At 37.1% G+C, this 24,302-nt stretch overlaps 1 protein-coding gene across 1 annotated transcript; it reads left to right on the top strand.

Annotated features, from left to right (window-relative positions):
• On the top strand, positions 1–20,932 carry LOC140160437 (N(4)-(Beta-N-acetylglucosaminyl)-L-asparaginase-like). The gene is made up of 10 exons (XM_072183673.1): positions 1–161; positions 418–526; positions 2,135–2,182; positions 3,047–3,159; positions 3,574–3,634; positions 6,474–6,525; positions 6,939–7,087; positions 17,177–17,284; positions 18,670–18,803; positions 19,603–20,932. Exons 1-10 carry the CDS (start codon positions 32–34, stop codon positions 19,704–19,706), a joined length of 1,008 nt encoding a protein of 335 aa, XP_072039774.1. The 5' UTR covers positions 1–31; the 3' UTR covers positions 19,707–20,932.
• Positions 20,933–24,302: the final 3,370 nt, after the last annotated feature.

Raw genomic sequence — 24,302 nt, 5'->3', positions numbered from 1 at the left:
TGTGTTGGCACAATATTAAAAAGTGTTCAAAATGAACTCTTCAATGTCATCTTTTCTCTTATTTTTACTTTTCAGCATTCATGTAATTGCTGTTGTATTTTCGGCAAAAGTGCTACCACTTGTTATTAACACATGGGCGTTTACAAATGCAACACAAAAAGGTAAGCTTATCATGAAATTGTTTTTTTACTTATTTAAAGCCAAACTGTAACATTTCCATAAAAAAAATTTAAAATCAAGTCCAGTACCTCTCTGGATTCTTGAAGTTTTAAGTTCTAATTTTTTGTATTTATAAATTTCCTTTGAATCTGGATAAAATTTAACTTTGAAAGGGTTAGGGTTGAATAAACAAATTTAATTTTTTATACCTGTTTTGTAAAAATAAACTTGTTAAGGCCTAATTGTTTGTAATTTCAGCTTGGGAAGTAATCAGTTCTGGTGATGGTTCTGTTCTTGATGCTGTGGAACAAGGTTGTTCTGTCTGTGAAGTAGAGCAGTGCGACTTTTCAGTAGGGTATGGCGGAAGGTAAGAAAAATGTGAAAATTAACCCTCCACGAAAATTTCCTGCCATAAAGTACTTACATAATAAGCCATTGTGACTGAATGCAATGATGTGTGATGCTATAAAATGGTCCACATGTGTACAACAAAATAGGGCTATGTATGCTTTTTTACATTTCATAATATTTTTTTTCTATTGCGTTAGGCGGAAGTTATTGATCCTATATTTCTGCCTCAGTAGGAATTTGTCTCCCATGCAATAACCATTGTGTTCGCACACCTTTTGCTGTGAGATAAATATAACAGTTTAGAAGGTAACTTCATTCCATTCAGACATTTGATGGAATTTAGTTGCACATTATGCATTATTTACAAAATATAATGGAAGGGCAGTTATTTGAGGAGGGATGCTAATTAGGTCAAATACTGTACAATGTATGCATGTGTAGTTGCTCTGCTCAGAGCATGCTTTGGGCTGTTACATTTGAAATCTATACACCTCTTTGGCAGACTTGACCTTAATTTCCCAAATAAGGGGTGTAGATATTAAATGGAGTCACCCATTCAAGTAACCCCATTTGAAATACACCATGTGTGGACGATTAAGATCATGTCTTCCCATAAGAGGTTTATGGATTTCAACTGGTACACAAATATTGAATGTTTATGAGTTCAATGGAACAGTCCATATTTCACCAAATGGAAATATTCTTTCCATTGATCGAATAAAAACATTAAATATTTAGAGATAAAGGAATTGTTTTTAGCCACTGTCGTGCATCTGTCGTCTCATATAACACAGGCGACATCATTATTTTTTATGCCAATGTCGCCCGTGTTATATGAGATGATAGATGCACGACAGTGGCTATGAACAATACCTTTATTCTCATTCTTAAACACTTCATTTCAAATTAAAATATCATAAGTATTACAAATTTTAATCAAATTAAATTCTACATTTTACAAGGAATTACCTAGGTCTTAAAATCGATCAGTCCCATTGTTGCAGTGCGCCTCCGATTTGTTCAAATAGCGAGTACGCGTATCGCGTCGACGCACATGCGCTGACCCATGTGATATCGTGTCATATCACACGGGTAAGAACCAATAAGATTGCAGGAACGTTCTCAAGTGTTTAAGAATTGTTTTATATAACTCGTATATAGCTTTATATGTTCCTTTCTTCCACTTAGTTTTATAAATCACCAGGAAAACAAAATGAATTAAAAAATAATATCTAAATGTATATTTATTTTAGAAGCAACATCTGCACCTATAATTGGCGAGCCGTTGTGGAAACCTCACACTATACGCTCAACACATCTGTCAGCATTGCTATGGTAGCTCCGCGTCAGTGCAATGGAAAAATGACTATTGCACAGGCGTGGAGTGCAATAGTCCTTTTCTAGCTGGCCACTAAAAATAGCGGAAATAATCAATAGTAATTGGCCAATCAAATGACAAGAAATTTTATATGAGTTATATAAAATACACATTACCCTTAATATTTACCCCCAAAGTTTATACTTGTTGCTAGCTTGACATACCCAGTCAGCTTTATAAGTAGTTTTACCTGCTAGCAGGTTTTATTTAAAACTATAAACTTATTCACTTTCTTTTATTCATCAGCCCTGATGAAACTGGTGAAACCACATTGGATGCTATGATAATGGATGGGTAAGTGTATATACCAGAAGTACGCTTCAAATTATAACAGCGCCACCAAGGCAATCATCTTGCCATCTTCAATTTTAGTAGTGGTGCACCGGAACTTAATTTCCAAAAATATCAATTTGAATTTAAATGAATTCTTTTTACATTCATGTTGCAGATCTTCAATTATGAAACTGGAAAATTACAGCCAAAATAGTAAGATGAATTTCTTTTGAACAAAACCAAATATTTTACTCACTATTGACAGTTTCGCCTATCGTGGTTGATAGGCATCATCAGAATGATGTTGGTAGATCCTTACTTCTTGTAGGACGTATCCCGACTGTAGAGAGTGTATTTACAGTCAGGAGAGGATCACACACATGACTTAGGTGTGATCCTCTCCTGACTTTGAATACACCCGCTACAGTCATGATAAGTCCCAGAAGTAAAGATCTACCAATTAACATCATTCTGATGATGCCTATCGACCATGATGGGCAAAATCGTCAATAGTGAGTAAAATATTTGGTTTTGTTCAAAAGAAATTTATCTTCCTGTTTATCTACAAACCTGATGAATCTATTTAGTGTAACAGCCAATGTTAATTTCATGACATTCTAAGACATTTTGATTATAAATTAATTCTCTCAATACCTCTGTTCATAAATTTTATCAGTTTGAAGCAATACAAAAAAAATATGTTAAAATGTGAGGCAAAATACATAGAAGCATTACATTTTTATGGGTGCACAACACTCCTTGTATTTCTTGGTTGTTGTTTTTTCATATTAAACTAGTGCATTATATAATTATGTAATTTTCTATTGATACCACAAGCATACCATTGCCCAAGTTTATATATTTTTATATTTCTCATCTTTTCAGTGTTACTCATGATGTAGGGTCAGTTGGAGGCCTAAGACGGATCAAGAGTGCCATATCTGTTGCAAGGGCTGTTATGATGTACACTAAACACACACTTCTTGTAGGGGAAGCAGGTAAGATGCATCAAGAGTGCTATATCTGTTGCAAGGGCTGTTATGATGTACACTAAACACACACTTCTTGTAGGAGAAGCAGGTATGACTTGGTATGATCTAGGGATAAATTCAAGAAGACCTCCAACACACCATGAACTACTTAAGGTGGGTCGGAATAGTTATTAGCTGTTGTGAATTGGTCAATTGAACAGGGCAAAAACAAAATATACTAGCAGGAAAAATGGAAACAAGGAACAAATCGGGCAAAACAATCATGCTTATGAATAACCTTTACCAGAAGAGTTAATGTACATGAGCCTGCTGAGCCCTCGATATATGATTTGTATCAAGAACCAAAGTTGGTGTTTTTAGTGTTGATGAATTATGAAAAGTCAGATAATTGTATGTGTGTCTCCATTTCTATCTCGACAGCAACCAACTTTGCCATTGAAATGGGATTTCATAATGAGAGTCTCTCTACAAATTCATCAATGTAAGTCATGTGCATTGCCAAGTATCAAGGCTTGATTTCTTCATAAAGGTTGATATATGTCATGTATGTGATGTGATCAAGCAAAATCAGTCAGAAGTCAGAAATATTGATTTGAGATATAGCCAAACAAAGGAAGTATTTCCTTTTGTTTCCTATTGTTCATATCTTTTGAACTGGTTGTCCAAATTCAATGGGGTTTTCTGCAAACTGTGACTTTGCAAATGCTGTTTACAATAAGAAACTGAAAATTGAATATGTCCAACTTCAAACTGATTTTGATTGATCACACCATATAGGCTATACTGTTATTTATCTTGCCATAAATCTTATATACACCACTAGATTCCTGTTGCTACCGCCCCAAAGGCGCATTCATCGGTCGGCTGTGAAGCAGGTGGTCACATGCTTCATGAGATCTGCCAGGGGCTGTATTTCTGATCTCAGCTGGGGAAAGAGTAGTAGCCTTGTTGATTAAGTTTGTGATGTACTGGTGTTGAAGTACTCTCTGTCTTCCCTGCCTCCTTTTGCCATGTTCAGGGTCATTATAACATAACATAACAGAAAACTTTTGGTGCGCTGTTCCTTATGACAAGCTCGTAGCGCTTACAAAGTAAAAATAAAAACATCTTAAGGTACACAAAGCAAAACCTTAAATAAATAACATTATTGAGTACAAACCTTAAATTTACATAATACAAGTCATAAAATATAAAGATCAACAAAGTAAAACACATCATGGAAAAAGATAGGTCTTAATTGACTTTTTAAAACTCGCGATGGAAGAGGATTCTCTTATTGTGATAGGAAGTTTATTCCATTCCGTGAAGCACATAAAGTAAATGTCCTGTCGCCTGCTCTAAGGTGAGCCTTGGGGTAATCCAAACGAAGGAAATCATTGACGGATCTGAGATTACGGGTTGGATGATAAATATGAAGACAGGTATTCAGATAATCTGGTGCTAAGTGGTTTAGAGTCTTGTAGACGTAGAGGAGCAGTTTGTAGATAATACGCTGTTGGACAGGAAGCCAATGAAGAGTAGATAACAGTGGTTGCGAATCGTAAGAAATTATAAGAGCATAGATATTTATTAGCTCATCTGATGGTGTCCTGAGGATGGGCGCACTGCTGCCCAACTACTTCACTGGTAATCTAATACACACATCGGTATCACATGTACAGTACACACGCTGGTACTGGATTGGTACTCTAGAGTAGCCACAAAGTAGCTGGGCAGCAGTGTACCTGTGGGGTTAGCAGCTTATAGATGTGGTGTTCTTCTTAATGAAATAAACCATGTATAACCTTTGTGTTTTGTGGGTTTGGACATTATTAATGACACCGCATCATTAATGTGCCTGGTGTAATTCATGCATGTGCCAATCACATGACATCAACATTAATAGACTGAATTCAGATTTAGTTAATGGCCTGAGCTTTTGATCCTATCAGGATCTTTATCAATGGCAGAGAGGACGTACAAGTCTGGATTTAACTGTACGTGAACAGTAAAGGGAATGGGTGATTAATTGTACTTTCAACAACACTTCCTATATTTTTGTACAGGAGCCAACCGTTGTTATAATCTGTGATGAATCAACACTTTTACAGTAAGGGTATACGCGAACGCAAGCGCGCATCCGCGTTACGCGTGAGCGCATAAAATTTGTCATAATAATAATAATAATAATAATGTACACTTAATAAAGCGCCGGTATCCGTCGAGAGACGCTCAAAAAAAAAAAAAAAAAACAACCAATGTACAATGATACAAACATATTATAACAATTAATAACAAAAACAGTTCATCAGTGTTGTATAGTTCATGATATGCAAAGAGTCAATTAAAAGCATTTTGGAACAAATGTGTTTTCAAATTTGTTTTAAAACTACACAAGCTCTTGGCAGAGCGAACCGAAAATGGCAGATTGTTCCTAATGTTTGCAGCTGAAACATGAAATGATCTGCTGCCCCACTGGTTTCTGGCAACTGTTTCTTGAAGAAGTCCTTTTGTAGTAAAACGGAGGTTACAAGTTGGTGAATACATTTCTACAAGTTCATTTAAATATGCTGGAGCTGATATATACAAGATCTTGTAGACAAACAAGGCTATTTTAAATGTGATTCTTTGTTCAACTGGTAGCCAATGCAAGTCATGTAAAACAGGTGTAATGTGCTCACGTGGTTTTGTGTATGTTATAAGTCTGGCAGCAATGTTTTGAATTCTCTGTAGTCTGTGCAGTTGAGTCTTTGTGATGCCATGCAACAGAGAGTTGCCAATGTCTATCTTGGATGTTATGAAGGCATGTACCATCATTTCGGCAGTCTCCCTGTTTACATGTCTACGAATATGACCTATGTTTCTAATGGACGATATGCGGCTCTACACACTGTTGTGATATGGTATTCCATAGAAAGGGATGAGTAAAAAATAACACCCAGGTTTCGAACCTCTGATGATGGGATAACATTAGCATTTCCTACCCTGATATGTGCAACATGGACTTTTGCAGTTTGATATTTTGAACCAATAACCATGAACTCTGTTTTGTCATCATTCAGTTTCAAGTAGTTATTGGACATCCACACTTTTACCTCATCAATACATGTCTGGATTCAATCATGTTTCACCGTTGTTCATCACCGATTAACAACTCGTGTCAGGCACGTCTGCGTGGTTTACTTTGCTCGGGCAGCTAAAGCGAAGTAAACCACGCAGACGACGTGGATGCATCGTTGTTAATCGGTGATGAACAACGGTGAAACATGATTGAATCCCTAATGATAATTTACAATCAAAGCCCAACCTATTTATTGTGTGTGAATTTTGCCTTTATACAGTGAGAAGTACAACATATGGAAAGCAAAGGACTGTCAACCAAACTTTCGACAGGTAAGTAAAACGGGGGAATTCAATGTATGCTTAGGTGCCATGGTAGTATTTGAGAAACTGCAAGACACAGTTTAAAGTCATAATGTGTGATTTGCTCCACAGCGACATCCTCAATTTTGTTGAATTTCTACTTTTTGCATGATTGTAATGTCTACTAAATAACCATATGAAAGACTAAGCATTGAAATTAGCGCTGACATTGAAGAAATTGGAGTTTTTCGAGTGTGTGTGGGGTTGTGTGTGTTTTAAGGACACATTGTCTATTGCAGGAGAACTAAAGTTTATCATTAAAGAAGTTCTAAAGTATTATACAGAATGGTGGACATGCGCTAGATATGGGTTCAAATAAAATTGATCTGCCCATGGATATCCCTCAAGCAATCACTTATAATTATTACTGACCTTGTTTATAGAATGTGCTTCCTGATCCAGAAGAGCATTGTGGACCTTACCATCCCAGCAATCGGAAGGAAAAGCAAGCTGGTAAGCAACAGCAACGTGTCAATATGGATATAGATGAGCACAATCATGATACCATAGGGATGACCATAGTGAAGGGGCTGTGCAATAATTATGAGCCATTGGGGAGGGTAAAATTGGGGGCGCAAGAAATTTTTGGCAAGCCGAAAGGGGGGAAACCCAATTTTTGGCACACGTTCTTGGGGCGCGCCTTTCAAATAAACTGTACGGAAACGCTTAAAATATGCAAATTTTAATGCTCGCTGCGCTCGCAACATGTATAGGCCTATAGGCCTAGTCTACCATTTAGGGTTTGGAAATTAGGATCCCAAAAATTTGGCATGTCCGAGAGGGGGGCAAGCGATTTTTGGCGAGCCATTTGGAAAATTGGGGGCTCATAATTATTTTGCACAGCCCCTAAACGCTAGAAACTTTGCCATGATGATGAAAATTGCACTTGGATTTCGTGCTGAATTTCGACCTTTCCTTTTTCCCAGGATTTATAAATGACGTTGGCTTACAATTCCTTTTTAAAATTGTTGATTTGCACCTGATTGTCAATTATCGAAAGTTGGGGCCTAAATGCTTCCCATTTGAATTTTCTCCTCGATCTCGTCTTCTGATCAACGTCCAACTTCAGTTCTGTGCCGAGATGAGTTCTAAGTTTTTAAACATGCTGCATGAGGCCCAACATCAATTATATTTTTATTTATAAAAAAAAACTCAAAAATTCAGATCCCAGTTTTATATTAAAATTTAAATCTGATTTTTAACATTTTTTTTTAAAATTCTCTCCAACCCCATAACATTCGCAAGAGTCAACCAAAGTATGCGTTGGCAATAATAATAAAAAATCAAACAAATTGTCACCGTATGCACTGAATATTGTTGATGTAAAATCTTGAATAAATGAAAATTGGAGATATTATTAGGCAATTTCCAAATTCCATTGAAAAAAATCATAACTGGTAAATTATGTAGGCCTATGGGTTCTTAAAATGTTTTTTAATCATAAAGAACATCAAAAATAAGTTAATGCAGATGATTTTTTAACCAAAAACATTGAATAGTCCATGGTTAATAAAATTTCAAAAAATTGATTTAAATCAGTGGTTTAAATTTAAAAAAAAAAATGTGATTTAAATCGTGATTTAAAATGAAAGGAACCCTGAAATTTTAGCTCCTGCATATGAATTTATTTATAATGTTTGACTGATTGTTCAATTTGTTCATCACGTTTCATGTGCCCATGAAAAGACACTGTTACTTTTGGCAAATCTTACACCCAATGACCCCGTTTTTCAGTAGCCTGTACTGAATGACCCCTTTTTTTGAACAAGTAGTCCTCAAAATTGAAATTTCGGCGCACTTCGCCCATTTTGAAAAAAATAAACGCATTTTGTCTATTTTGTAGGCCTACTGTAAAATTGGTTAAAAAACTATTTTTGATTTTTAATGATGTGAAAGTTTGGGCGCTCCCATACAAAATCACCCCATTTTTGACATTGCCAACACCGAATGACCCTCTTTTTTCTGAAAATTTCTACACTGATAGAACCCTAGTTTCGTACGCTGGTGGGCACAGGTACGTCCACACTTTCATGTTCGAGTACCCTCCACCTCCCCGGTTCAGCAAAAGTAGCGGCGCCACAAAAAAATGTGTTATTAAGGGTAGGCCTATGGTTAACAAGCCATTAACCTTGTTAAGGGTCATTTTGAAGACACAATGGTTGTCCTTGTTAAGGGTGCTTTTTTGAAGTGCATTCACATGCGTGCTTACAACTTTTATATACGATTGGCCCCTGGGCTGTTTTGCAACTTTTGCTTTGAAAAAAACCCACATTATTTAATATACATTTTTCGGAAATTAGATTAGAAAAAGAAAATGATCCCAAATCTACCGTTACGTCCCCAGTATGTAAAAGGCCCGGCCCGCACTCCGAACTAGTATCAGTCAAGGCGAACTTTTTTTTATAATTATCATGCATTTATACAGTTAGGTGGTTAAAGTTTTTTTTTTTTTTTTTTTTTAGTGTTGGTGGAAAAAGTTTTTTTTTACTCATGTAGTGGGGGAAGTTTTTTTTTTCAAAAACTTCCTCCCCCTCCCTTGAAGTCTAATGGTACGTCCCTTATAGTCAAACCACTTCCCTGGTCATGCTGGTCAAACATATCAAACTCAAAATAATTTGCACCGGTCCCCGTTAGGTAAGTTCACGGGAGCGGTCAGTAAATGGGAATTAATAATAGGAAACGGGGAAATGGTAAGTATGGCAATTCATGGGCGTGTGCAGGATTTGTTACTGCATGGGGGGTGAATCTAAATCGCTTTGCGCCACTAAGTATATTGCGTCGCGCTTGCACGACGTAGGGGGGTCTTAGGGAGGATGTGCCCCCGTCAGAAGTGAGAAACTTTTGCAAAATGAAGGACCAATTGAAACCATTTGGTGGACTATTTTGGTATTATTATTGTGCACAATTTGAGTTTGAAAAAGCTGAAAATTGGTGAAAAGAAGCTATTAAAAAGCCATTCGTGGACAAGTTCTCACTATTAATAACTGTATAAATTATTGCTGTAAACATTAAGTGTCGGGTGTCCAAAGCAGAAACAGAAAAGGCGAAACAGGGGGGTGTCTGAGAAGTGAGAAACTTTTGCAAACTGAAGGCCCCATTGAAGCCATTTGGTGGACCATTCTGGCACTATTATTGTGTTTTGTTTAATTTTGCCAATACTCATGTTTGGCTCGAAATTAAAAGGGGACAATGTCACCAGTGAAATCTAACATTTAAATAGGAATCTATTCTTTATGCAAATCGCACATTATGGGTTTAGTTCATTAATGAGAAGAACATTTGTTTTGCACCAACAAGACAAAGGTTTGAAAATCTGAAAATGGGTTAAATGAAGGCCCAAATTGAAGCCATTCGTGGACAAATTTTCACTATTATTGTATAAATTGCTTTTAGTGTTGGGTGAAGCGAAAAGGGGAATTTGTTTATCCATACACACTATGGACGTGTATTAACACAATTGAAGCCATTTGGTGCGTCATTTTTACACTTTCTTTAAGCATGTTAAGGGTCTAGAATAGAGATTTGATTATTTATGTTAACCCAGACATGTTACACACAGCACATTATGGGATAAAGTGTGGGGACAGGCCCCCGGTCACTGCCCCCTGCCCCCCGGGTTCCGTCGCCGATGGCGGGGGGTGTTTGAGGGGATATGTGTCCTCTGAGAAGCTAAAATTTTTTGTATTTTTGAAACTGGAATCATGGAAATTGGTAAATACGGTACTTGTAGACGCAAATTTCTAGAAAAGGCGATGAGACGATACCAATATAGGTAGTTCTATACCAGCCGGATGACCCAAGTGTGTTTTTGGAGAATATTTTGTTAAATTTTTGCCAATATCATTGAAAACCCAGCTCTGTTTTTGCCAAAATTGATTTGGACTAGACATTTTTGGAAAAATAGATCAAAATACATTCAATATAAGTTTCCAAAAAGTCCGCAGAAAAATTAGAAAGTGTCTACTCTATAATAAATCACATTGATCATATACATATATAGGAGGACATATTGAGGACACGGTGGCTCAGTGGTTACGGCCTTGGACTCATAATCTGAGAGCTTGCTCGATGTGCGTTGGTTCGAGTCCCCGCCCCACCACCATGTTGCGCCCTTGGGCAAGGCGCTTTGCCTCGCTTGCCTCACCCCACCCAGGTGTAATGGGAAGCTGTTAGGGGTAGTCACAGTCGTTGTACTGATGAACCCTGCGCCAATTGTGTAGGCTGCAAACGTGGTTCCGACATATTCTAATAACGGCGGAATAAATGTAAAGCGCTTTGAGGCTGTTTACGGCATAAAGCGCTATATAAATATCTACATTTATTTTATAAATATCTACATTTATATATGGTCGAATCCAACGAAAAGTGTACACGGCATGTTCAGGGCCATAACTTAAAAGTATTAATCAATTGGCATTCATTTTTGTATTGTGTTTATTCGCCTTGATCATACGCTTCGCGCCATATATAATAAGACCCCTTCTGTGAAAAACTTAGACACAGAGACCCCAAAACATGCTATTTTTACCCATTTTTCAAAATATTTCTTAAAGTATTTTTAAAAACGTCTAAATCAGTTATGAAAAGAAGTCATTGGATTGAATCTAAATTGATTTCCTGAAAGGCGTGTATTCAAAGATTGCCTGTTCAATTTTTCACATATTTGTACATAATTATGAATTTTTTGTGATCATTTTTTGAGTGGTATTTTTTTACATTACCTATACGAATACAATTTTTCATAGCACTAGATATATCTTTAAAAAATGGAAATCACTAATAAATGCGCAATTGATACAAGCTTTGATATGTCCAATACTGAAATGCATTGCATTCGGGCATCTTTATTATTGTGTTTAGCTGCCAGAAATTCTAAATGGCACAAAGGTAGGTTTGGTAAAAAATATGCATTACCTCCGAATACATGTTAAAAGCTGTGTCATTTCCACAAAGTGAGAGAATAGTAAACAATAGTTAAGCAATAGGTGCAGGGTAATACACTCTTTATTTCTACCAAGTTTCAATAGCCTGCGTTTAAATATTTCTGAGATGTCAACAATAAAAGCAAGTATTCAGAGAGGTAAATTTCGGTAACCGAATGTTACCTACTGAATACAATTTGACATCATGACAGTATTGTGAAACACCGCCATTCATGCCAATGCCCATATTGGTACATAACGAAGGCCTGTATGTTTGCTATCAAATCATATGTCAATGAAAGTTGCGAATTCACATACATGCCCACCATGGAAAACTGAATACGGCTTAATTGTTGAAAAATATGTACTGAAATAGACGACGGTCTGCTCATTTGAAAGAAAAATCAGCTTCAAAGAAGATTAGAAGGGATAAATACTTGGATTTGTCAACTGTCATGTGTGCTTCATTTTAAATGTTTACCGACCTTCTGGTGTCTGAGTAATTTGTGTCCAAATTGATTTATTCGAAGGTAACTTTTGACGTTTTCGCTAAGGTTACCTACGAATACCATGGAAAAAACGACTGTTCTCATTGTCTCATGATCTAGACAACATAATGATGGACCCTGGTATAAAGCTAATTGTAGTTGCCCTCAAACGAAAGGCCATAAGACGTAACTGACTCCAAGATGGACTTCACAAGTCTGCAATAACGGTTTTAAGCGAGTTGTGTGCAATTAAGCAAATTAAGGGGGTACTACACCCATTGATTTTTTTTTTGCATTTTTTGCATTTTGTGAAGAAATTACAAAAAAAAATTGGACAAAGTGGTATGCAAAATGAAGGGGCAAATCTTCTCGTTTTATTGGTGGTATCGGTATCAATGTAGCTTACATGCTTTTACAGATAGAAGCCAAAAGGAGGTACATCACTGATGATTTAAATTCACTTCATTTTGGAAAGCTTACTATCAACGGATTTCGTTAAAATTTTGGATATGTGTTGCTAACACATTAGGGAAATAAAGTTGATATGTAAAATGGGAATAAGTGGTTCCTGATTTCTTTTATGACTTCATGAACTTGGTGCTCCACAACTATCAAAAAAGGAACTGGTAACTTAAAATGCTTCTATTTTCAATGTTGAGCTATATTTTGCATTTTTAACTTGCGACATTATTGCACTGAAACTTAATTAAGCCATAGGTAACAGGTTACAACAACCATACTACAGCAATGATGAAAAAATTGTATTTCTTGTCACCTATACAACCATATTGGGTAGTTTTCCGTAGCTTAAGTTTTGTGATTTTGGTAACTATTTTATATTTATTTGTGAAATCCGTCTCAACTAGGCATTCTAAATTGTACTCACCATTTACATCCCAAGGTATATTAGTATATCCACCATGCACTTCTCGATATATATCCAGTTAAAGACAGAATATCAAAATTATGCCTCATATGATATCACAGACTCTCACATGTGTATTCAAAATTGATGCTTAAATTTGACCTGAACCAATTGACCTATAACCTGACATACGGTGACCTAATAGCCTTTTCTTCTCCTAACAACTAATGACTATACATCCATTGTATAAGTGTTTATTTAATTTATTCAGTGTTATATCATGGTAGGTATTTTGCATGCACCACTATAGATTTTCTATAGAGAGTATAACAAAGGATTTAATGTATTCTATCCATGTACCCTACTTGAACATTTTCAAAAGAATAAATTATGGTTTGTTATGAAACACAGATCTGAGTTACTAGGTTACAGTAAACAAAAAATATATAGGGCTAAAATGACTTACTAAAATTGTTGAAATTCACTTTATATGTAGATATATTTTATAAGTTCAGGACATGAGGTGATAAACATATATATGTACTTAATAAATTTGCAAAAAAAAAAGAAGAGGGTACTGATGAAAATCGGGTATTATATCGCTTAAATTAAAGTCACTTTAGTGCCTTTGTTTCTTACTTCAATACTCTTTCAACCGCTGTGAACCGACATTATTAATACATGATAGGGTCTAAAGTATCAATAAACGCATACAAAGAAAATGATACATTCAAAGTGCTTTATAAAATGAAGTTTTGATTGGGATATCCACCAAAAGTCTAATTCTTACCTACAAATACTGAAATGTTACTTACGAATACAGCATAATACATGACATGTGTAATGAAGTGTCGCTACCAATGGAAATTAATTGTCAAAACCTTTAAGCGGTACCCCAGGACACTATTATTACCCATATACGGATTCATTCAACAATTATTTATTATGTAAAATTGCTGATTAACTACTTGTATATCAAAATGAAGTGGTCAAAATCTTGCTAAAAGCATCACAAATTTTTTGATCTAAGGTAATAGCATTTATTTATTTGGACGTACCATCTGAAAGAGATCTAAAAACTACCATTTTATTAATTCATTACCATAATAGCAAACTTTAAACCTCTAAACTCAATATAGATATTGTTAAAAAGCTCATGTTACCTACGAATACCCGGGTTTGTTCACCTTTTCATTGTATAAAGCGTTAGGTGTATGCTTATAATTCCTAATATTCTTGAAAACATATATCCTACTCGTTCTTATACAATGTGTAAATTGATTCATACTCATTTGATAAATAAAATACAGAAACTGACCTAAACTTCATTTTCAAAAATAAACTAGCATAAATTGACTAAGATCATATTGATCGCAAGTTATAAAAATAAAAACAAATATTTTCTGGTTGAGCTAGCATTTTCCTGACACCCTGTGGTCTACAATACACAAAAAAAGCGTTAATGGGAATATTCCATTTGTTTTAGGTTGATTAGTATTGCGATAGTGAAAGCATCCTAGTGGTATTCAGAGGTAACATTGGGTTTTGATATCACATTTACTATCACACGTCCTGGATTTATTTTTCAAGATTAGTAATGGCACTTTTGGTTCCTATAAGGCCAATATGTCATCAAGCAATGGGCAAAAGGAAAAAATTGTGGAGACACTTTTATTTCGGACTTTTATTTTTGGCCCGTGGACACTTTTGGTTGGATTCGATCATATATGCACAATTTTTGGATCGTGGGTTTAGGAAGCTTGTCAACACTGGCAGGCCAAGTGTTTGCGGCGGTCCACAGGGCTGGCCTCCTGGCGGGGGCCCCCTTACGTAAGAAAATTTTGTATTTGGTGAACTAAAAATGCATAATTTCAGGCCCTCTTTTAGTCTAAATTTACCAAATTATCAAGAAAAAAAAAGGGTATATGTGATGTTTTGGGGAGGTGCAGGGCAAAAGGATACTCCAGCCCCCGCCACCCCCACTTAAAATGTTGGGGGCATATCTCCTCCATTCCTTTCTTTCTTTCATTCATTCATTCGTTGTTTTCTTTAATCTCTCTTCGACACATCATTTCGTCCTCACTTTCTCATATTCTTTCCCTTTCCCACCATTTCTTTATTTATTTCTCTTCTCACCAGACTCCTTCACTACTAGTTGAATTAAATATTTCCAATGAACTTGTTCAAAGATGATTCAAGTTAAGTCTGTATTACCATAGGCCTATATATCCGGCACACGAGGGAGGGGGAATCGAGCCTGATATGGGGGTGGGGGTTGGCACGGCACAAGCCATTTGTTTGTTGTTTGCAGTTTTCCTAAATATGTTTCGTTATTGAAAACGTAAGGGTTTTGAGGTTACCTCTGCTCTGCGAAAGCAACCAAGGGACCAACTAGGGCCAAAGGCAGGGCCGTAATACTGTATAGCTACATTTATTTACTGTTGGGATGGGGTTTGGTGCGGGAGCTGAGAAGGGGACCTAATTCGTTGTTCAAAAAAGGGCTGCTCGTCGACCTTTTGTGAATTGCCCATCAAAAAGGGACTGTAGTGGTTTTCAACCGGTTACACATTTGTGTTCAGTGATCCCTTTGCATCACAATTCGCGAAGATTTAGGGCAAAAAACAGCACTTAATTATTTAGTCATTTTGTTATTTTTTGTCCTTAAATTTAACAACAAACTTGAAATACATGTAGGTCCGAAATAGGTAGGCCTAGATCTAATGTTGGTATACTATAGGCCTAATTGATCAATTGCCCATCAAGTTTTGTTGTGGGCCGAGATTTTGAGGAATATAATTTGAACTCCCAGTCGAAAATCCCGCCCAATCTAATCTTATTGTTTGACTTTCTCCATGAACAATATATCTAACTGAAATGAAAACTTGCAGGATTTGTGACATGCTTTTTTATTCTGATTGCTCCAGATTTGCTAAAAACACTCAATGTCTTTCACAATTGTAAATACTATACTTCTTAAAAACATTCATTCTCAGTAGAATTCTTACCAACAAACACATGGGCAAACACAATATTACGGTTTGACGATTTGTATGGGTTTTTTTTATACCTAAAACATCAATTCATGATCTAAACATGAAATACTGTATCAGTGATGAATCTGTGGTCAAGTATAAATATGGCAATTTGACCTAGGAATCTGTCCTTGTCATGGTAGCATGCCAATTTTAAACCCAGACAAGTGTCTGCACACAGATATTGGAAGTTACCAAAATCAGACACCTGTGGTGATGAGCGGTAATACTTTAATTAGGCCATGGTATCAAATGTCAGCATGGGTGTTTCAAGTGGTATCAACAACTCTCTTCTCCATGCCAATCAGCAGTGATGACCTCATCTACCACTAATCCTATTGGATAATAAAAATAGCCACTCCTTACAGCCTCCTTATATGGAAAGCAAATCTTTCCCTGGCTGAGGGAAAGATTTTGTACAGTGGTCTATGGCATCCGGGTATTTTGAGATAAAATTGTTTTCCTTAAGTTCACAGACCGTGTGCCCACTATGGTTTCCGAGAGTGTGTGGTTCCCAGTAGTTTCTCTCCCTATGGATAATATAGGTACACGGTCTGTAACACAGACTATGCCAGTTTGGTGTTTCCAAAATAAAGGTCTAGTCTAGTTGGATTTCTTTTGCTTGAGATAGTCGGGGCTTTACACTTGGAGGGCTCGAAGGTGACTTTCCACTTGTCTGCCCAGATCCTTATTCTCTCCAGGGCCCGGTTGAGGCTCGCTGTTGCAGCCATGCTGTCATCGCTTGATCTGATCTTGCAGAATAGGGTGGAGTCATCTGCATACAGATACAGGGTGTTCGTGCATTCATCTCCCAGATCATCAATAAAGACAGTGAATAGAATGCAGCAGGCCCAGGATTGAGCCTTGCGGTACAGAGGCATTGATGGACGTACTGTTTGATGATTGGCTTTAGTTAGATCTAACTGGCAATAAAAGTCAAATTTTAATATTTTTGCAATTTCAGGGAAAATAGTCCAAAAACATGAAATTTTGCATGTTTTAATTACAATATTGTAGTCACAAAATTGTAACACTTGGCATAAGTCTAAGCATTCAAAATATTGAGTCAGCTCATAATTTTAATATTATATGTCATTTCTGCTAATTGGTTATGAAAAAGATTGGAAAATGTGTTTCATTTGGCAAAACAGGATTATAGGATAATATTTTTTTAATCCAAAAAAATTAGTGTTTTATTTTAGTGTTTAATGAGCAGAAAGTGAGGGATATGATAAGTCTCTGCTGAAGTATTGAGCTCTCAACAAATGTGATTATATCGCTATTTATAACTATTACTTTTCAAATATTTTGCAGGCGAGTAGGTGATTCCCCTATCACAGGTTCAGGAGCCTATGTAGACAATGATGTTGGTGGAGCCGCTGCCACTGGGGATGGTGATGTCATGATGAGATTCCTTCCAAGGTGAGAATTCATATGTTCATACACTCTTAGATAGCGAGAACTAATCAAAGCAAGCGATAGAAAAATCCAAACCATGCATTGATTGTGTCTAATGTGCACTCCGCGTACTACACACGGTGCTTTTGCATGCGTTCACGTCGCGTAGGCTTGATTCCTTTTTCGGCGGGTTGATGCATTTATATTTGGTTATATTTTCATACATTTTTAGTGATAATTTTGTTATAAAAACAGCAAAAATCACATGTTTTTTTCTTCTCATGTATGAAATAGGTTAATGAACGCGTATGACTTGTTGCTCGAGAAATTAGACAAAATAATGCACTTGTGCTGATGTTGATGCGTCTAATGCACTCCCCCTCCGGGGCTTGTGCATTAGATGCATCAACATCAGTGCATGTGCATCATTTTGTCTAATTTCTCTCCCAGCAAGTAATACACATTCATTAACCTATAAGTATAGCATAAGGGAAGACGCACACTTTTGATTTTTTTAACCTTATGGGCACTACCGGCTGAATTATCAGCCTCTCAGAACTACTTTGATTGGTTACAAAGTGGCCTATATCATGTATTTAGCCAATCAGAGATGTGGTAAGAATAGTCAGAAGAGCTGTCAGTGATTATTGCTGAGACTAAAGAAAGCTCTATTTTGATTGGTTAATCCAACGATTATATCATGTAATTGACCAACCAGGGCTGTAAGTAATGCAGTAGTGTAGATTACACATGTGAAGGAAAGTGCCAACTCTTGGGTGAGATGCAATCATAACCATCCAAAATTGTTAAAATGGGTGCTGCTCCTAATTCTTCCAAGTAAACAAGTATAGAAATAAGACATTTTTATAAAGCTTTTTATGCAATTTGTTTTTTTGAACAATTGTCTTGAAATATGGACACATTATTCATTGTCGAAAATGACTTTGTGATTTTTGTAGGGAGTAAAGATATTGAAAACTTTTTTAATTTGAACTCATGTAACCCTTAAAATAAAGTCAGATCATGATAACTGATCATTGGCTGCTGCTAAAACCTAATGAGGCACTGAACAGTAAAATCTGCACACAGTGGTGAGAAGGCCGAGCAGTTAAGGTGTTGCATTGTATAGGCAGGTAGAATATGATCAGCATGAGTTGGAGTCTTGGGCTTGCCTTAGGTGAGAATTCTCTTTCTCTCCCAAAATGTTGGTTCCTATAAGGTCGGAAATCCTGCAATTGTATTTGGTTACTTTACAGGATATAATTGTAGATATCTACTCACCCCATACATTGCATAGCTTCAGCAGATATGGGTAGTGTATGTGCAATGTCACATGAAGCTGTTGGTCCCATGTACAGCACATATACAGGAAGAAGAATAAATAACTAAAGCTACTTTCTTCATTTCAGTTACCAAGTAGTGGAGAATCTTCGACAGGGCATGAGTCCCACCAAAGCCTGCGAAGACGCATTGGCTAGAATAGTCAAGAAATATCCCGCATTCGGTGGAGCATTGGTTGCTGCTAATAACAAAGGATTATATGGTGAGTGATAAGCAGGTGCCAGCCAGTTCAAGTTTATGAATGAGGTATATTCATTTGTATACTACCAATTTAAGTAAATAAATAGTGCACTGCATATTCATGATATTAAATTTGGCATCAATAAAATACTGAACCATTGTGAAATTACAAGTGTAAGAAACATGCTTATTCTGCACCAGGTGTGAGTAATCTAATGCAGAGGTCATTTCATGGAAGTCACACAACCCAGTATGTTAAAATTGTGTTAGTTTTCCCACATTTTTCTTTTAAAAAAAAAGCACAGTGATTTCTAGTGCGCTATACACAGGCACAACGCCTAGACGTTGTTCCACAAGCCTCAGCACACTTTACAGGTTGTCACTGACCACTACAGCCACACATCATTCCATAAACCATTTAACAACAAATCAGGGACTTTGCTGCTACAAGATTGCACACCCTAGACATTCCACAAATAACCATCGCAACCAGGATCAGCTCCCCAAGTTTCGTATGGGTTACAACAAGACAATTAGCAGTAAGTTCCTTGTCCAGGGGAATTTCAAGCTAACTCAATTTTCCATGAGAGCATACTAGGCACCGCCAGGGTTCGAACCCGCAACCTCTCGCACCATAGTCGAATGCCTTAACGATTGAGCTAACTTGACAGCTTTAGCAACCCCAGGTTTTGGCTGCTCACTGGGTGGGAAGTTGGGAACCCTTGATCTAATTTGTCCATTCAGATTTGGAATAGAGATATTGACAATAAGTCGTAATCTATTGATATTCATATTGCATCCTTTATATCATCATTCTCCAGGTGGTGCTTGCCATGGTTTCAGCAGCTTCCATTACTCCCTCCAGATGCCTTCCTTGAAGTCTGTCAAAGTGGTAGAAGTCAACTGCACGCAGCCATCAAGGTGATGCTAGCCAAGCTCAAACTGAGCATGTGCAATCATTTGTAACATACAACAAGCCATTTATTTTCATAAATTTTTGTTTGAAACAATATAATAATAATATGTACACGAGTGGTGAAAATAGAAAAACAGATATATGCTGTTGTCTTCTTGAAATTGAGGCATGCTGTTGTGATAACTGCCCAGGAGGGCCACTTTATTTCAAGTTGTATATATCACCTGTGTGCAAGGACTTTCAAAAGGTACCCAAAGCAAGTATATATATATTTTCCATTATTGTAAGCAAGTACTATGTGGTTGTTTTCCTACACTATAGTTTGATCAGCTTGTAATCAGCGGGAATTGTTAGGCTTTTACCACTACGCCGAAAAGTAGACCAACATTAAGAATGATATAGTTGACCAGCATGGTCTATATTTTGCGTGTTAAAAAAAGTAGACAAAGTATAGGACTTCAATTGAGAATTTGTGATGCCTCTGGCAAGATATCACAAGGCAATTCTCAAAATTGATATTAATCTGCGATGTTATAAGGCGCGCCGATTATGAGCTGATCAAACTATAAACAAGTATTTAGTGTTATGACTCATGATGAACACACTTAAACCACCAGAAGTGATCAGTCAACAAGTGTAAAGAAATCCGATGAAAAAGCGCATATTTCAGGAGGACCATTTCACCCAGAATTTTACCTTCATTTCAACTGATTTTGTTGGCATCTTGATGCTGAGTTTAGCTACCCTTTTTGAGTAATGTCTGTGCTATTAAGGTACCTTTTTCCATTTTTGCTGTTTTTGATTTAAAAAAACTACATTGTGGGTAGTGTAATGTAATCTTCATTGGATGCAGTCATCCTGTATTTAGGGATATTCAGATCCTTGCTGGTGATAGCACACAGAAACAAATAAAAACAATTCTTTATCATATGCTACGATAAATGCACATTTGTGTAATTCCTATGATGTGATCATAAGCATTCCCTCAAGAAAGAATTTGAAAGTGGTGCAGCCAGAAGTGGGGGTCTGGGGGTGAAAGCGCCAAGAGGGTTTAAAGGGGCAGAGCCCCACATGGGGGTTGAAGATGGCGAAGCCCTCTTCAAGCACGGGCACTTTTGAAATTGAGCATACAATTTTACAAATACAATTTTAACAGGGAGTTAATGAATTAAACTGTAAAACTATGACATTAAAAATCTAATGTGGTTTATGTCAATTTTTTTAGACTGCCAAGTGGTGCACCTGCCACAGTGGTTCCGACAAGCCTGACCATGTGTTGCGCTGTGAAGTATTTCAAATTATACTGAGTATTGGGCACATGCAGTGATTAGCTAGCTCCCAGTGCACTCTGGGTAAAACATAAATACGGCACCACAAATGTTGACTGGCAGGGAGTCTGGAAATCATTTTCTGAATTTTGAGTTTGCTTATTTGTTTAGTCATTACATCGGCTACCATGTCTACAGTGGGGCAATGTACAATATTGATCTTACCCTCCTCCGGTACAGTGCGAATAAAATGGTACTTGATGTCAATGTGTTTTGACCTGTCTTTTTACAGAGTTTTTACATAGAGCGATAGCGCTCCCTGATTATCCTCCGACAAGTTAACACACTTGTACGTCAATTTCTCTTAGTGACTGAGATAAATATAGGCCTTCCTGTGTTGTAGCACCTAAAGCCATAGAGTACCGAAGTTTGACGTCATAAAATTTTCTTTTTTGCATTTCAGCATTTTCATGACCATATTTCAGTAGAACATGATGAAAAACATCCACAGTCCAAATTTGGTGGGAATCGGATCATGAGGGCCCGAGATATGGCCGCATGAATACCTAATTAGCCCCATTGAAATCAGTGTAAATTGGCCTGGTTCATTGGAACCAGGCCAATTTCACTCTCCAGTGAATTTTCACTCTCCCCACCTATAAAAAAAAGATTTGTACTCAAATCTTGTACAATAAATGATTTTAAAATAATGCATATAATTTTGGTGACAGTAAAGATGCATTGAAAATTTTTCCACCAAAACAAGTATTTACATTATGAAGCAATAATTTTGGTAGCTCACACAATGGCCAAGATATAAAATTTCATTAATCAAAAATAGCGGTGGCACAAAGCCTCGCAAATTTGCATCTACCCAAGATAGACAAAATTGTTTACTGTCAATGCATTTCAATCAAAAGTACATGTAAAAACAATAAAGTGCCGAAAACAGTTCATGAAAAATAGGCCTAAATTTGGGTGCCTACAAATTTGGAAATTTGGAAAACTCAACCTAAAGGCCTAACGTTGAGTTCTGTCATGTCATCGGTGCCTAAGTTTGGGTAAATATAACTCGCTAGCTGTTGTTCACAAATTTTGATAAAACCAATGAAAACCAGAAAACCACTAGGCCTAGAATGCTAGGGCCTAGATTAATCGATCACTATTTTTGGATACAAGGGAACATTTAAACAACAGCCGGGCCTAAGGGAAATAGCCAAAAGTGTCAAAAACAATCAATATACAATTTGTAACATTATCAGAAAAGGGAGCGAGTTACACTTACCCTACAATAATACAATTTATAAAATATTCACGGTTTATAAAAGTCCTGGCACTGTGGTAATCTTCATGACGATCTTGATGCTGAGTTTATGCCCTAGTCTTTAAAAAGACTCAGAAAGCATAAACAAGCTCTAGCAATGTAAAAGTTCTGTGAACATGATGAAATGAGATGAATGATGATAATCCTCCTGCAGCAACAAAACAGAAAACGTGCAAAAAACATTTATGACGCTGGATGGAATTGGAAGTATTAAAATTGAATAATTGAAAGTTCAATTTGGCCTAGTCTAGAATCCCAAACTTTTAAAATACTCGCTGCCTCTGCATATTTACAGTGTGTCCCGTCGGGAAAGGTGCACTCTTCCACAGTCCCGATGATTACAATTCCACTCTTCAACTGCTCAACGCCGATCTTGCGAGCGTGTTCCTCCCCCAACAAACGGGACAGTTTGAGGGTTTGCTGACAGATCTCTCCAATCGGGTGTCTGGGCATCTGGTCGGTGTCTTGTTGCGCCAACGTAGCCATAAAGTCCAGGTCATTGGGTTTCGGCTTGGTCTTGATGACGTAGCTGGTAGAATTAGAATCTGTTGTCATGGTCAGGTTACTGTCGAAAGTCACAGTGAGTGGCGTCATTGGAGGCTGGTTGTAAACTTCTGGATCGGCATTGGTTGTGTCAGTCTGTTCTTCGTGGTCTGGTATCATGGGTACAGGACTTGTTGCAGATGTGATGCCTGGTCCTGGTTCACTGGCTGTGGATTCTCCAGTGTTTTGTTGGAGCTCAACAGCCCAGCATACAGAGTTTCTGTTGTCAAAGTACTGGGCTTTGCCACTGCCAGTGCCATTGGCACTGGAACAGCATGTGCTGGGGCTGGTTTGGCCTTCTTGGGTATTTTATACCCATCAGGCAAGGTTGATGTGGTCTTGCCATGCCTCCTATTGCAAGCGTGGATGTGCCGGCGCAAATCTGCATTTCTGCTTGAAGCAAAAGAGCAGAGTTTACATTGCAGCTTTTGTCTATTCCGGTGCTTCTCAGCGACGTGCTTAAAAAAAGCACTGCACCAGTCATTTCAATGGCGTGGGTTCGAATCCCACCGCTGCCACCAGTGTAATGATTTTTTTCTCAACGGGGTATAAGTTGGTACGGATTCCGGTGGGTAATAATAAATAACACATATAACAACGTAAAGTGGAGCAAAAGACAATCAAATACAGTACCACAAAGAGAGACACATTAGCAACCATGTAAAAGGGAATTATAGGGATAATTAACATCGCAATTAGCATTAATTAATCATAAAACAAGGAATAATTTGGTTATCATTAAGATAAAATAGCCAGAAAATGCCAATTCAGGATGTACGCCCTGTGCATACACTGAAGCAAACATGTCATGATGCGCGAGTCGATGGGTCAAAAAACTGTCCAGGTCAATGTCCGTTCGTCAGTCAAGGGCGACGCATGTTTGCATCGCCAAAGTCATTCCAATTTGAAGTAAGCTTTATATACAAGTAAAAAGATAAAGCCTGAAAAAGATAGGGAGACACCCGTAGGCTCAGGGCATTTCAATATAAATAAATTTCACATGGGGAGAAAAATTAACTTAAAAGCCCCCTTAGGTTGACTTTTATAATTCCAATTCCTTGGTTTTTTTTCAATGCCATTGTATAATTACACCAGTTGTTTCTTTAAACCCATCACCTTCATGTGCATAACTTTAAAAATTTCTCATTAATTAAGCACAGTTTGTGAGCAATAATCACTGAAACAGAAACATGTACACAACAACAACTTGAACAAACTTCGTTCATTACTCTGGCCCTTGGAGTTCCTTACCAATAGCGTCTTTTTGCTTCTGTTTACACAGTCGTGACGCAACCATCCAGGTACTCATACCTTCCCTTTGTTGTATTGTATGCTTAAAGGCGATAATTTCTTCCTGATTCAAAGAGACTGAATAGTGAATGATATGTGATTTGTAGGTGCACAGTCACAGCATAAATGTAGTAATTCTGCCCATTCATGGAACACAACTGGATTTAAATTGTTCAGGTG

Source organism: Amphiura filiformis, chromosome 9 (genome assembly GCF_039555335.1).
Source record: "Amphiura filiformis chromosome 9, Afil_fr2py, whole genome shotgun sequence".
Classification (NCBI taxonomy): domain Eukaryota; kingdom Metazoa; phylum Echinodermata; class Ophiuroidea; order Amphilepidida; family Amphiuridae; genus Amphiura; species Amphiura filiformis.
This window is presented reverse-complemented; position numbering and strand designations above follow the sequence as displayed.

What these genes read in the sequence shown, in the direction of transcription:
- LOC140160437 (XM_072183673.1), top strand. Translation starts at nt 32, where the DNA reads ATGAACTCTTCAATGTCATCTTTTCTCTTATTTTTACTTTTCAGCATT. An exon ending in TCAGTAGGGTATGGCGGAAG is followed by an intron (nt 527 to 2,134) that starts GTAAGAAAAATG and finishes TTTATTCATCAG; the next exon opens with CCCTGATGAAACTGGTGAAA. An exon ending in TAATAACAAAGGATTATATG is followed by an intron (nt 18,804 to 19,602) that starts GTGAGTGATAAG and finishes ATCATTCTCCAG; the next exon opens with GTGGTGCTTGCCATGGTTTC.